Genomic DNA, 16737 nt, shown 5'->3' with positions numbered 1-16737 from the left:
CCCCAATGCAACATGAACTTGGATTTCCATTCAGTAAACCAGCCAAACTGACTATGAAAACAAAGATTTTAAAAGACTTACGCCTTAAACTTATTTCTGTATCATCGCTACTATCAAAGCACAATCCAGTGAGATTGATCATCATCTTATCTTACTCTATATCTGTCCTAATGTTACAACACATCTAACTCACGCTGTCTTTGGAATGTGTAAAAGGGAAGTAAATATGTATAATTACTTGTTAAAAATAGAAAACAAAAGATTTTGATTAAACATGATCTAAAACAAAGGGACACACTTAAATTTATGGTTTATCATGACATGTAAGAATTATTGTTTTTAAGGGTGATTTTTAGAATGAGTATTCAAGTACCCTTTTGAAAACATCAACGAGTAACAAGGCTGTAAAATCTTTCTTGGGCCAGCCCTAACCATGACATGTTTTTACCATATTGTCCATCCTCATGCAGATGTATCATAGTAATGCTCCTGTCTAGGTACCCTTGTCTTGTTGAGACTGGTGTGCTTCTCTGTAACAGCAGTGCTGCTGACCAAAAGGGGTGTGTGTGTGTCCGTCCATATGTGTGTGTATGTGCACAATAGACCCACACGTGCACGATTATGTATGGACACAAACCAGTAGCATGGGGCTGACTGGACAGAACGGACGAGCATCTCTCGCTCTCTCTCGCTCACTCTCTCTCTCTCTCTCTCTCTCTCTCTCTCTCTCTCTCTCTCTCTCTCTCTCTCTCTCTCTCTCTCTCTCTCTCTCTCTCTCTCTCTCTCTCTTTCCCTCACCTTCTGCTGCTGACCTTCCTTTGTTTACTGGCCATTGGCCGGATTCTCCCTTTGATTGGACCGAGACCATGTGATCGAAGCCTGGGTAGAGCTCCACAAAGCGAAGCTAAATTTAGCAACGGCCTAGCCCAGCTCCACAGCTAGTTTACATATGCTTGCAGGAGGAGGAAGGGAGAGAGAGAGAGAGAGAGACACGCAGAGAGAGACAGAGTGAGAGAGAGGGAGAAAGAGAGAAAGAGAGATCCAAAATTCAAGCTAAAGCAGTGTTTCCCTCTAGCTACAAACACAGACATGACAATGCTAACTTTTTCCACTGCTCAAAATGTTACAGTGATACAAGTGAGTGAGTCCCAATCCTTTTCTGCACTCTCTCTGTTTCCTACTGCTCGTTTTACCCCCTCTTCCTCCTCTATACAAGCCACAAACCAGAAGCGGACAAACAAAAATAGACGAAGTTGTTCGCTGCTTGCTGTTTTAGCCTGTGTGAGATGGCGTGCGTGGCTAGTTAACTCAGTAATGGCCAACTCAAAGCAGGCCTTGTGTGCCCCTCTCCATGAATAGCTTGACTCCTCAAAATGTTCTTGATGCTGGCCCAAGTGAAGAAATCAACAGCCACCCATCAAGCGGTGATCACAGTAAGGCTACATAACATTTTTGTGCTTGTATTGTGACACCAGCCTTTGCAGTACTGATATTGCATAGCGTTAACAAGCCAAAAAAAACTACATATTTTATTGCATGCTGTGAGCATCCTGAACTCCAGATTGAGTTTCAGCAGGTGTTTATATTCATCAAAACTACGGCTGGCACTATCAACTGTATTAGTAATCGAGTAATCTGCAGATTATTTATGATTAATGGGATTTAATGTTTTTTTTAAGAAAAGGTCACCCTAGCCTGACCTTAAGCATGAGGACATGTTACAACACACACACACACACACAAAAAAGAAATTTTAAAAGAGAACTAACAGACAATAAAAAGCTTCCACTTATCTGCTCTGCAATAAAGTTTTCTACGAAGTAAGGCCAGACTGATATAAAGAGCAGTGCAAAAGTCAAGAGACCAAACTTCATATATTTAACTTCCTGTGAAACAGCCATTAAGTACCAGTTATTCGTTAAAAAAAATGAAAAAAAATATTTAACAGACAATTACACATCTCTCAATAATTAACGATAACAAGTCTCAATAATTAAAAAAAATTTCAGTATATAGTGTGGCCACCCTTGGCCTTCATTATACCTTCCAGAAGACTTGCCTTAAGTTTTTCAAAGAAATCTTCAGGAATATTTTTTATAGACTTCAGAAGTTCAGTCTTAGAAACTGGTTGCATTTTCTGTTATTCACAATTTAAGTAATCTCAAACATATTCAATAATGTTGAGGTCTGGGCTCTGGGGTGGCCAGTCCATTGTTCTAAGAACACAAGCAGCTGTATGATTTGCTAATGTTCTTCTTTTTTGTATATTTTCTTTCCTCAGTAACAGCTTCTCGACAGCTACTTATCCTTTCAGACCTATAGTGTTGATTTGTCTTTTCACACTAGAAGGCCTCTGACTGGCATTGTACTGTGTCGTTTGGCTGAAAATATCAGTCAATACTGAGCTCCTGATAGAGCATCCATATTTAAGTGCCTTTTTTATATTGCAATGAACCGACAGTTCTGATGTGAGGAAAACATGATTTTTGTTGACTGCCAGTTTTTACTCCACAATCTAAAAAGATAGGTTGAGTTTTAACTTAAAAATAGGTAACTATAAAATGTAACATTTCATTGAACTTAAAATAATGAGTTAGCAGAAAGTAACACACACAATTATTGTTCTTACAACTTACTATTTGATGTCTTAAGACAGCCACTTACTTGTTCACATTCAATACAGCAATACAGGCTGAAATGGTAAATTTAATTAATTTGCCAGAAAGTTACCCTAACTCCACCACCTCACCCATTGAGAATAAACATATTTTTACACTGGCTTATCATATTCATATGTTCCCTGTACCATTTTAAGTTATCTAGTAATTGTATCATATAGTGTTATAAAATACATTTTAAAAACTCAATTAAAAAAAATTACCTACCTTTCATCTTTATAGGCTATACTATTTTGTATTTTGGCCCTGGGCCCACCAGAAACATTGCACTTTGGCCCCCAAGACAAAAAGTTTTGGCATCCCTGATTTAAGACTTTTTTAAATTTTCGCTAATGTTTTTTCATCAGTCACAACATTTTCACACAGTATGTGTACATGTAATTATCACACAGTACATGTAATTATCTCAGCTAGAAGGGAATTGTCTGAAACTTCAGACTGTTCTCACACTTTGCTTAAACTTCATAACTCCATTACATTAGCTTTTATTTAGGATTCATACAAAAATTTTTTATACATACATTTATTTTTTTTATCATTTTGTACAATAACAGACACTCTAACAATTTTTGAGGCTTTCCTGAAATATTGAAATCCTCACTCTATTAACACTTACCTGTTCAGATGGTTCATAGCCATCCTGTGCACCTCTAGTTTGCCAGTATCTATGGCAGCTAGCTATGTGTTTATTCTATGCCTCGGAGCTCCGTTTGGAGAACAGTGAGCCCTCTGTAGTCACGGTGAGCAGAACCGGCCGCTTATCGGCCTGAAGCATCTACAATACTTCCTATTGAAGAGAAGCGCAGAGGGGAACAGCCTTTGTGGCGCACTACCATTCAGGACGACAGAAATATAACACTCATAAGATCGTATTAAAACAGAAACACAGCCCTGGTACTGCTGAGTCTTTTTGTAAGTTTCAGAGCTCAGAGAAGAAAAAAGAAACTTCATAATATTCATAGTTGGAATCCTTTTGAACAACGGTCATTTTCAGAAATCTGGAACTTTGTTGCCTATTTTGTCGCTGCCACATTAAATTCTTGGAATGCAATTATTTCGCTGTTTTTATCTTTTGCATCATTTGAAAATGTTAGCTGCTCTTTACATAATGTGAAGATTTCATGACCAACGGATCAACAGAAATCGTCTAAAATTATTTGAAATAAAAGCTTGTTATGTGAACCAGCACTAGCATTCAAAGGGTTAGAACCTTTCAAAAGTTTGGAATCACTGCTTTGTTCATTATATAAAAAGAATTTTGTAAATACACATTTGCTAATATTCATATGAGGATTCTAACATGATGTTAGCACTCTATAACGTTACGTTACTCCTATAACGTTACCGTTTCAGAGACAATTTGTTATGGTTTGTTTTGGTTAATTTAATCCTCAATTCATTTTGTATTCACTATGTATTTATTACATAGTGAGTTACATAATGAATTAGATTTACATATGATTTACATTCTGTTTCAACAGGTTCAGGTTGGTACTTCCTTTATTTTGCAGTCTGCTTTGATGTCAAAACATGGCAAAAATTTACTTTTTTCCAAAAAGGGACCATATGCACAACAATAAATTTTAAATTTAGATCATAATAAAATACTTTTTACTTACAAAAATGTGGTATGAATTAAAAGTTACTTCCAACAGTTTCTCAGCTTGTGAGCTACGAGCAAGAAACGACAAATCAACAATACTACACTATACTTTTGCCAACACCATTAACTTTTAAGGGTTTTCCTTCACAAAATAAACTAAAGTGTAAATATTCCTATAAATATGAAGTCATTTAAGCTAGTCAAGCTAATGAAGGGAGCTGATGCGAGGGGGCAAAACTAGTGAGTCAGGACATCTATATAAAGAAGCCAAGGAGCCATAAGAAGGGCTGAGTGCTGGAGACGATATCAAACGTGAATATGGTGAGTACAAACGTAGCCCTCGGTTAAGCGTTCTCCAGGCTCCTGTGCTTTTTCTATTGCATTACGGCACATTTGACTTTGTACTCGGCATGTTCCAATGGCCTGGAATGTGCTGCCAAATATAGCCCTCGATCAATTCAAACACAGACACATATTCCTAGCCCTGAGAGAGAGAGAGAGAGAGAGAGAGAGAGAGAGAGAGAGAGATACATACAGCAGCAGAGAATGGTAGAAAAAAAGTATAAGATACAGTGTAAGTAAAAGACAAAGAAGCCGAGACAAAATGGAGAGAGAGAGAGAGGGAGAGGGGGAGAAAGAGAAAAAAGAGAGCGAGAAAAAGAGAAAGCGAGAGTGCGCGTGCAAGAGAGAGCGAGTGCATAAATATCCTGTACTTGGTGGCTATTGAGCGCGTATGGGCCAGTTCGATATTGATATGGACATCCTCTTTGACACAGCAACTTGGAATAATCTGGCAGTGTTTATTTCCAGGTCTCAATGATAATCAAGCTAAGATAATTAAAGCTCTTTCCAGGCCTGGCCATTTAGCTGCTAATGACCGAACCAGGTCTGATTGGAAACACAGACAGATTTGGGCTGTGCAACTTTTTACAGATAACACACCTAAAACAGGGACACTGAAAACAACCCAATCTGTAAACAATTACATATCATTACAATATAGCTTTAAACTAACCACTCTGTTAACAGGAAAGATGATAGAAACTTGAAATAGTAAAGCAAATTTTAATACTGTACTTATTTCTTTCATTTCTTCCTTCTCTTATGACTTGACAGAGTAGTGCCCTGAATAGTGTTGGGTTGAGAATCGCTGCAAGGAAAACATTAAATGAACTTCTTAATTTGTAATTATATTACTTGTACACGATAGAGAAACAAAAATTTGAATACTTTTGTTTTAGTATTATTATTGTTGTACTTCATAATTATTGTTGCATTTTATCTTTATGGAAAGGTGAACTTACATGCATACAGCAGGGTCCAAAAGTCGAAGACCATGAGTGAAAATGCATCTATTTTGCATGCTTTTCTAATTTAATACAGTTGTTTTCAATACAAGTTATTGGCACTAAAATTTGAGAGGTAGAATCTAAAACGTTTTATTAACATGAACTTCAGAATCACTTAGTATTTGGTCCCCCTGTTGCTTTAAAGACATCATGCACTCGAGCGAGCATGAACTCCAAAAGCGTCTGATGAGTAGATCAAATCTACCTGAGAGTCGCCGTCTAAGGTGGTTGGTAAGGTGTTGCTTGGTGCTTGCTATGGTGTCCCAGGTTGTTGCTAAGATGTTGCAAGGTGGTTGCTACGCTATTAACTACATTGGTACCTTAAATCCACTGCTTCCACTTGACACCTTAAATTTACTGATACCTTAAATCTCTTGCTACCTTAAATGTGCCCCCTTAAATTAAATGCCTCCTTAATTCCACTGCTACCTTAAATTCACTGTCACTTTAATTTTACTGATACCTTAAATCCACTGCCACTTTAAATTTACTGATACCATAAATCCACTGTCATCTTACATTCACTGCCACCTTATATTGACCGATATTTTAAAATTCACTGCCACCTTAAATCTATTATATGAGCTGTTATTACTGTGCATTAGGCTGTAAGTGTGTGAGTCTGGGTGTACTGTGTATGCATGTCTGTCTGAGAGATGTGCATTGGGACATCACTTGTGGCAGTTACATTTGGATGTCCTGAATATTCTGCCATTTCCTATAGGAAAAATATCATCTCTGAACGTGGGTTTTATGAAAACCGTATGTTGGATCACTCAGAAAAGCACAAGCAACCTCACCGGGGTATAGGTCCTACGAAGTTTCATTGTTCTAGCTTGAAAACTGCAGGATGAGAAACATTTTATATATTGAGCATGGAATAATAATAAGAAGAAAAAGATTACAAGAACAGTAAGTTGGCTTTTCCAAGCCAACCTAATAATACTACTACTACTAATAATAATAATAATAACTTCAAATTAAATGCTTTTTTATGGTAGTGTACACACGAACTTTGTAATGGATTCTGAGGCACAAATCTGCTAAAATAATGAGTCACGTTAAGGTTATTTCTAACAGTGGCAGGCGCTGGAAACAGCTTAATGTTTTACAAAATTAAAGTAGAATTTTACACAATAATACATCCAAGGATTACCATGGAGCCATATCAAAGCAGCACATTCTGACAGCTGCATAGATCTGAACGTGCAATGTCATGGCTGCAAACCAAATGTAAAGCATTACATGATGCAAAACTAAACTGTGCTGGTGAAGTCTATTAGTGAGCCTTCACTGCTCTCCTTCCATTCCCTTCACATCCACAGGTGTTCCCAGGGGCAGTCGAGCTTTTAGCAGGTGTTATTGGAGCACATCAGACCTGATGTAACCAGGCCCTCTGGGAGGGATCTGAACAAACAACCCGGTTACGAAGCAAGCACTGTAATCGCTACAGCCCTCAAGAGCCAGCTACTTAGTTTACAACTTGTTACATTACAAAGAGCTGAGCATTTAATCAACAAGGTACATGCAATTGTTTGAAAAAAGACAATGGAATATTTTGTCTGAATACTTTGGTATTCATATATTAGTCAGTGGGGAAATTCCGTTTGCCAGTAGTCTGAAATCTAACATACTTTCTGAAAGCGTTCTCGAACGTCAACCAGCTTGTAAAATAAATGCCACAGCATTCAGTGTGGGTGACTCCTTCACATTCCTGGGGAATGTCCAGAATGCTCTAACAGGATGTAGATATCTCCTCCATCACAAAGAAAGCAGAACAGAGTGACAAGTATCCCATTTGTTTTGTAATACTGAACTGTGAAAAATGAATTTAAGAATTATTTAACTTACTCTTTAATGTTCAATGAACTCAAAAATGCAAGTTAATTTTAAGTTAAAACAACAAATCTTTCATGAAGTACATGCAGTAAGTTAACCTGAAATCAAAACTGACCTCAACATACTAAACCATTTAAAAGACAAAAATCTTCATTTGCTGTAAGCTTCACATGTCTGGAATGGTCAAAAATGTACACCAGCATTACCTTAGTGCTTGCATACAATTAGAAATCTCATTAGGGGCTAGCAGAAATGAGCACCACTGTAAAAGTGGCCGAGTTATGAGGTTTCTGGCACAAACTAAGGGCTATCTCTAATCATGGCTCACCACTGGAGTATACTAAACTTTGGCCTATGTGAATATACTATGTACTGTTCACTCAAAGACTAGTCAAAATTAGTATTAGTGTTCTGTATACAACTGGGGCACAGTTACATACTTTCTACCCTGAAGTGAAATTCTGTTTTTCTCAAGCCCAAACGTGATTAGCTGGTTTTGATTAACAGGTCTGTAAGATCAAGAAAAACAGTAAACTATCCAGTAGCAGCACTGGCAAAGACTGGCTCTACAATCTAGATCACCCAGCTCATCCTGGTGAAGTTCTACAAGGCCAGTGCTAAAATTATCACCATGTCCTCCAACGCTGTCTGGTTTGGCTCATAGATATTTTCTCATAGCCACCCTTTGAAAGAGCAAAATGCAATAGATCTGTGGAAAAGCTAATAGCTATCACCTCTACACACCACAGAAGTGCTGACCTGCCTGAGATAGTATTACCATATCTACTGGTAAAACAGGCACCAGAATTAGACACTGTGATGGTAAGTTAGAGAAACAATCACTATTAAAAACTGCACTGGAAACTTACTCTCAGATATTGAGCAGAAGGCAACAGGAATTAGAAACAGATACATAAAAATACCCAATTACCCTTTAGGTACTGCTGCTAATAGCACAAGCATGGCATTACATTTTTGCCATCAAAACAAGGGAAAAAGTCAGACGCACTGGTTTCATTATGTAACTAACTTTGTAGCAATTCTATAATTATATAAGTAATTTCTATAGATAGTACAGCTAAAGAATTCTTGACTTCTTAAAGTTATCAACACCTCTGTATTCAGTTAATCTACAGGCATTTCTAAGAGCATGTACCTATTTAAAATTATTAGTTACAATGTTCCAAAAACAATTCAACTGACTTAGGAACAGAATCACCTCTCGCAAATAGTACCAAACAGGCCAATGACGTCTAACGCATCTTCTGTATTTCGGAAGGAGAAGTCCAGGATTGCATGTGTTACAGAATCAACTTCATTATGTCGGGAATGTGCAAAAGTCAGAGACCACCCTTCATTTAATTTTCAGTCAAATGGCCATTAGGTACAAGTTATTCATTTCAGCATCAGGAAAAAGGCAGAAAACATATATTTAACATATATATAAACATATATTTAATTATATAGTGAATCACAGAGCATTTTTCCACACCTCCAAAGTTCAGTTTTAGAAGTTGGTTGCAATTTCTGCCTCATACAATTCAAGTAATGCCAAGTACATTCAATTATGCCGAGGTCTGGACTCTGTGGTGATCAGTCCATTGTTCTAAAAACACCAGCAGCTTCTTTGTGTGATCTTTAGATTTCCTTCTTTTTTGTATATTTCCTTTTCTCAGTTATGGCTCCTTGACAGCTACACATCCCTTCAGACCCATAGTGTAACACCTGTGATTTTTTTCAGATCTAAAACAGGAATGAAGCTTGGTTTCTGTCTCTCACAGATGAAAGCTTTAAGTACTGATGGTGACAATTTTGGTCATCTACCAGGTCTTACATGGTTGTTAGAAGTCAAAATTTCTCTATACCTTTGGGTGATTTTTGGAAACTTCTGTTTTTTCCACATTTTGTCTCTGCCTTTGATTCACCTTCCTTATGCAAGTTGATTATCTTACACCTAATCTCTTCAGAAATATCTCCTGAAAAATAAATACTTCATGCCTGTTTAGACTGGAAATCACATAAATGAAGGGAGGTCTCTGACTTTTGCACTGTATATGCTGGCTACACTCCAGCCAACATTTTCAAACACCCTGTTGTGTTTCCGTCCATGCAGCAGTGTGTGGATGAGCATGTTTGTGATTGTATGCGTGTATCCACACTTGTGCATACTGTGTGTGTGTGTGTTCCAAGTTATATGCTCATAATGTGGAGCTTCCTGGGAGAAATGAGGTATGACGTTTAACTGACGTCACACATCACAAAAAAACACAATCTGCACGCTTCAGCGCCGTGTCATAGATTAGGAGAGGACAGCCTGTGCACGTCTCATGGTCAGTGTGTGTGTGTGTGTGTGTGTGTGAGTGCTGTAGGCAAAGTGACAGTAACTGAGTTACAGATAAGGAAGTAATCGACACTGCACAAACTCGCTTAGATCAAATACACACAGAAGTGTGTCAGCTTTTGTTATTCTCCCCCCCTCATCTTTTTTCCTGTGTTAGTTCATGTCCCTGGTCATATTAAGTATGAGTTATCATGTCATACCATTTAAAAGACAAAATTCTTGTTTTCCTGTTATCTTCCATCAAAATAATGACTTTTGCCCACCTCTAAAACATCTTCTGATTTTCGATTATGTCACCAAGCACCAGCGGGTGCACTGTCAGGAAAAAAAGGGACTGTGCAGGTACATCAAGGTACAAACAATGTAAATTTACCCTTCAAGGTACGTAAAACAGAGGTTTTAAGGTCCAGCTGTACACCTTTAATACTAAAGGTAAAGTGACAAGAGGGGTACCATCTCAGTGACAGTTTAGTACTTTCTTTCTGATAGTGTGGAAAGAATAATACAAACTAATAATATCATGTTTCACTTCCCACACCAGCCACCCTCACCTATCATCAAAACGTTCTGCTAGCTCAGAGACCCTTCCTGATACTATGTTTCTCTTGGAAGTACATAACAACATGGAAGGAAAAAATTCCCGATTCACATTGACTTCAGCAGTCGTCAGTGGCTGTGCTAGAGGTGGGCAATATGATGATATTTTATTGCTATTGCGATACATTTTGTTGTCATAAAAGACAATATGCTTTCCTGAGCATATTATGGATATCATCAGTACTTAAAGAACGCTGACCAACTACATGTTTCATTACAAGGAAAGCATATTTAGTCCAGCGCAGTGTGTGAAATGTTGAGTAAAAATCATTATTTGATGACAGTTTCTAAATGTCTATGAGTCCAAAGACCATGATACATGTCATGTATCATGAAAATGTCTTTAAGTAATGTGAAATCATACTTTTGCCATATCGACCACCTCTAGTTTAGGCCTCTTCAGTGAGGTGAGTGTGTGTACCTCAATGTGTACTTCATTTCAACATGAACAACATACATTACACCAACACAGCTACTGTCAACTAAGTAAACTGAAAGACAAAATTGTCAATATAATGTATTATATGATGATGTACACATCTAAATCAAGTAGTTTAATACATTACATATATTACATTCATCACTGTCGTTGCCCTCTTGTGTACCTAATGTGCAATGATCAAATACACACAGAAATAGTAATTTTAAATATAATATAAAATAGTGCCCTTTACTTTATTTTTATTAAAAAATGTAAGTTTACATTATGTAAACATTTTATGATCAATGAACCAATACAACTGGTCTTTGACTTGCACATTGTTAGGTTCATTTTTCACATCCATTAAATTACCATTTTAAAGATATAAAGTTTTGTTACGACAGTAACGATAAGGTGTTTCCCACATCAACAAAAACTTTGCTAACCTCTTTCACAGAGCACATATCTTCCATTTGGAGCCAGCATCTAGATACTCTCCATAGCACTGTTTGAATAGCTACAGTGATATGGATTTCCACCTGATTATTTCTTGCTTAAGAAGCACAAATGCAATCTCGCAGCAAAATGTAAAATATTGTTAACGCATGTATGGTCTAAACCAAATTTGCTAGTTTTATTTGTTTATGTTGCACATATACTGCAAAGGCAAATGAACTTTTTCCAATCAATTTGGGAAATGAGATGCAAAAAAACATTTCGAGGTTGCCGTGTTATTACTGCCGGATGTGTTTTTCCTCCACAGTTAGCCACAGAACTCTACAGCTGACCTCAAAGCAATTTCTCTCTACTTTTTCTATCTACTTTTCTCACACTCAAACTTCTTGTTTAGTCAGTGTGTCTCTTAGGAAAAGTTTAGGTCATACATTGTGGATTTCATTTCTTGATTTTCCAGCCAAGAGGACATGATATGATACCCAAACACTTTGCAACTGTCTTTGGGTTATATTCCTGATTTATGCCTTTTACTCTATGCTTAACATCCAGTGTTATTTACTCTATTCTTAGTTTCCTGTCCTGTTTAATCAGGGTGTGCAGACCTGGGCTTGAAATTTACTTTCTTGAAGATGGTGCGCAGGTTACCTAACAAAACGTATTTTTTGGGTTTGACCCCTATTTCAGCAGCTCTAGTAAAGCTAAACAGAGGAAACCTGTGGTTTTGACCTGATTTGCACAGTTTGTTTGCAGTTTAGTCTAAATGTTCTAGTGGAAATGTATTTCATCTGCATGGTACATAACTTTTTTAGGTAAAACTTTAGAGCCAAATAGTGACCAGAATTACACACATAGCTGTAGATGATCCCATAATGACTGAAAAAGCTGTAAAACATTGAGAATAATCTACTTATAAAATGACCATCCAGAATTCCTCATATTTATAAAGTGGTGATAAAATCTCAGATAGATAACTTATCAAAAATACTATCATTTAATAACTATTTGGTGTTCCTGAAGAAACTAGAAACTTTAACAGTATTTCAATGTACATTGTATAAGTTAGTACTGAATAAAATAACAGTTAGTATTATTATGACAAGACTTTTCACTAGATTAAAAAAGATAAAAAAGAAGTAACATAAAAATATAGAAGTAAACATCATGCCTTTGTTATACATTTAAAAAAAAAGCAGCTGAAAGTGTTTTTAAATTTAAAAGTACATGTCAAACGGAAGCACACAAAGTGCTTGATAACGTCTTCCAAAGTGTGTCAGAGGAAGTGAAAAAATGCTAGTCTGTAATTACAATAAGCTGACACAAAAAACATATTTGTGGTAAAACATGCGTGCATTACTCATTAAGCAACCTGATCCTAATGAGATAAGGTGTTTTACTAGGTGTGATACTGACTCTCCTGTGAGCGCAGGTAACTGATCCTCAGGGACATCAGCCTATGATACAACAATTACCTCAGTCTCCGCGCCTAGAGTGACACCACGCCTAAAAGCACACTATTCTCCTTCTCCAGCGCTACAGCATGGCCTGCTTCACTCCTGCCTGTTAAAGAGCATGGAGGGACACGTGCGGAGGAAAACCAAAACCGCACACTAAACACGACCAGACCAAAACAGAGCAGAAAGGGAAGCGGGGAGAAAGTCAAAGGAAGCGATAGAGTGGAGTGAAGGAGGGAGGGCAAGAGAGGAAGGGATTGAAACGGGAAGGACAAACTGACGGACACAAAGAGAGGGTGTATGGCTAATTGAGAAAAAAAAGAAGTGGTCAAACAGAAGAAGGCCAGAATGGCAGAGAAAGGAAGAGAGGTACAAAAGGGCACTCAGAGAGCACTTTACACAGAAGTGTAAAGAAAATGAAAGCGTTCTCATGGACTGGGCCGCTATTTTGAAGCACCTAAGTCTGTCCAAAGAGCAAATCTTTCACTTTCCCTCATTCATCACACCTGCTAATCATTAAGCTAATCATCAAGTGTTCTAGAGCTAGAGGGAAAAAAAAAGAGTGCGCAGGCCAGAGGTTCTCTTCGTTCAAGCTCTATTTCATCACCTCTAGTAAAGCTAAACACATAGGAAATTTGTCTGTGGTTTTACGCAATTTGTAATTCAGCCTAATTTTGTAGACCGCAAGAGAATATGTATAATACACGTCTGTATTAAACAAAGATTTCAGTATTTTGTACACAATTCTTGAATAAAGAAACAGTGCTGTTTTAAGTATAACAAAAAAATACTATGATTTTTTATACTAACAATGACAAAAATGAAAAGAAAATGAAAACATACTGCACCTTTTATACATATAAAATGTAGGTAAAAGTTACCAGGCCCCACAAAAAACAAAGCCACTCATTTAAATCTTCCGAACTTCTGAGGCATGCACATTCCTGCTGAAAACAGTACTCAGTGTGTAGAACCACAGTTTTCCATGCACTACCATGTTTTCTCTTAATATATGAAATATGCACAAGGCTTTCTTTATTGTACTGTGTTTTTATCCAAGCGAGCATGCAAGCACATTCAGAACAGTAAGATTTGTTCAATCAGAATAACAATAAAGCGCAACTGATGTGACTTACATTCCCATTCAGCCATTTTCTTATTGAATAAGGTAGTTTGTGACACAAACTGACTAAAAATCTTAAAAATGTAAAGATCATTTTCTATACATATAAACAAACGAAACAATAGTATTCAGATATCACATTATTAACGGAAAAGAGTGGATAAAATGGCAAAAATACCCACATTTTTGTGTCAAACTTAAAGGGTTCAAATTACAAGAACACATGGCATCTTTCACTTTCTCGCATTCACCACACATGCTAATCATTAAGCTAAGTGTGCCAGAGCCAGGGAAAAAGGACCTAAAGTGTGCAGGCCAGGGGATCCCCAAGAATGGAGTTCAGAAAGCAGAATCAGTAAGCAAGAATCTTACTGCAATGCAATAATTCAACTTGGTACAACTTCGCTACAGAGCGCAATTTACTATGGGTGTAAATCTCTAACCTCACACTGATTCTATTCAATTATTACTCTTCAGGAAAGGATTCAAGGCTTTATGAAATCTCATATTTCACAGGCATGTGCCTGTGCCTTCTAAATGATAATTTGGGTTTAACACTCAATCAACACAGATTACTGTTTGCTGGTTTTACAGCTGCTAAAAAGAAAATTCAACAACTATGGTACACTCTCAGTATGGTACACACTCGGTATGGTACAGTCTCAGGCTGTTGTATTTTTATACCCCTAAAAATGTTTGAATAATGGTGCAGTAATACCTCCCATTAATGTTGCAAGGGTATCTCCCATTTCACCCTTTAGAACTGCTATTATACTCCACTTTATTAACTTCACATTTAGTATATACTTCACATAAGAATGACATGTTGCTGATCTGTTGACTATTACAGCCCCTCAACAGATTTGCTGGAAAGTTTGTGGGTGATCACAGCAAACCCAAGCAGAACGTGAAAAAATGTTCACTTTTTATTTAATCACAGTAATACGCAGTATATGCTACTTTTTCACAGAGGAGAAAGGAGTACTCACTATTGTGCACAGTCGATGAGCTGGTACTCGTTGGAGCGTTCAAAGCAGGCCTTCACGCCCTCATCATCCCAAAGCTGTTTGGCATGCTCGAAAAACTCCTGTTAAAAAAGCAGAAACCAAGAAAATCAGGAAAAATCAGGAGCTGCCCATTGTCTTTTCTTAGTTCTACTACTTCATTTTTAGTTGCAAACACATTTCTGGGATACAAAACTGAAAAAATCCAAGAAAAAGTAACAGTTTGAATCGAGACAACCAACAACAGAGTATTATTCTTTGACAACAGTGATAATAATAATAAGAAATTTTATATAGCTTTTGTCTAGTAGTGTCACGCTAACACAAACAGCCTTCATCTGGACTCTATCAGCCCATATAGTTGGTAAGATGGAGGAAAGAAAGGTTAAGGTTGTGGACACAGGGACTTTAGCACTGATTACTGAGATGCTCTTTCACCACTTTCAATTAGTAGGACTCCACCTGATTCACATGTAAAATACATGTTTATGATTATTCATCAGACTTGTGAATTAGCATGAGGTCTCCTTTCTCTCTGTCTGATTCATTTGCCGAGTGAAAGTACCAACAAGGGCTCCAAGAGAGGAAGAGAGGAACTGCCCCCGCACAAATCAAAGCGTTTAGGCCACGGATGTGATGCCATATGAACATTTTGAGCGAATGGCAATGATTGATATGTTCATGCCTGTTTCAGCGTAAAGCTGTAAGAGTTCAGTGCATGTTTGTCTTTAGCAATGTGGACACTAAAATTTTTATTACATTAAAGTATGAATATTGATGATAACAGATCATATTACACAAGCTCAGAAGCTTTGATGTGAAGATAAACATTATGTCATCACTGCAATTTGCTGGAAATTTATCTAGCGGTAAACTCCACAAGCATGTCCGTTTATCCAGAGCATGGGCTAATAATTAATACATCACTATGAGAGCAATAAACATTCGTCAAATCCTACTGAACTGATTCTGATATGGTGATTTTTATGAACCAAAAGGATTGTGCGACTTACAAACTGAAAATACTTATACAATAACTTCAACTGCTCATACAATGATATTTCATACAATTAATTTTTTGGAATGCAAATGCCAAGAGGGTGTTATACCTATTTTAGGCTTATAATCAGTTATTCTAATTAACGCAGAATAAATATTAAGAATTGTTGAAACAGAATTATCCACCGAGATGAACGTCCAACTTCCGGAACGGCCAGCTAACTTAAAAAAAACAAAACAAAAAAACATAGGCTATGAGAGGTGATGCATTTTGCCCATCATTCAAACAAAACTCGCCCGTAAACTTCTCCCCTCCAACTGCCCCCAGCAGAGTACCACAAGGGAGACAAGTAAGTAGGAAGACAGGGAATGAGGGAGGAGAGGAGAGAGGAGGGGGGTCTTTCTCAGAAAGAGACTTGTTTTTCCCTACCTCTTCCTTGGAGAGTAGAGACAGCTATACGGTAATTAGGCCCCCAGTGAGGTTCCATCATATAATCACCACAATACAGCAAAACAAATGGCTACAGAGACGCAAAACAAACCAACGAGAGAATGCACCATGGCCCGCGAAAAAAAGAAGCATCACCACACTTCGCAACCCTTCATGCTCTAAAATGCAGTCTCTACGATCTATTACAATTGTAAGAAGGACAGCAGGCCAGAGCTCATATAAATCAAGCATCTTATAGGAAAAGATAAGCTTTTTCTGCAATTAACTGTCTGTAAAGGGTTATTTATTAAGTTAGCGAAGGCAAAAACTGATCCAAGATTAGTACTCTTGCAATAAATGAATAAGTAATAATTTGGATTCAACTAAATTATAGACATCTTAATGCTCCTTACTTGGAAAATGTAACTATTCTATTAAATATAAAC

At 37.3% G+C, this 16737-nt stretch overlaps 1 protein-coding gene across 1 annotated transcript in view; it reads right to left on the bottom strand.

Moving 5' to 3' along the window:
• gnal (guanine nucleotide binding protein (G protein), alpha activating activity polypeptide, olfactory type) overlaps positions 1–16737 on the bottom strand; it is a 58367-nt gene that overhangs the window by 18071 nt on the left and 23559 nt on the right. Inside the window, exon 5 of the mRNA XM_036560666.1 lies at positions 14848–14945. Within this exon, the coding sequence (XP_036416559.1) occupies positions 14848–14945 (98 nt within the window). The remainder of the gene's footprint in view (positions 1–14847; positions 14946–16737) is intronic.

Source organism: Colossoma macropomum, unplaced genomic scaffold (genome assembly GCF_904425465.1).
Source record: "Colossoma macropomum unplaced genomic scaffold, Colossoma_macropomum, whole genome shotgun sequence".
Classification (NCBI taxonomy): domain Eukaryota; kingdom Metazoa; phylum Chordata; class Actinopteri; order Characiformes; family Serrasalmidae; genus Colossoma; species Colossoma macropomum.
The sequence above is the reverse complement of the archived record's forward strand: the minus strand, read 5'-3'. Positions and strand labels throughout refer to the sequence as shown.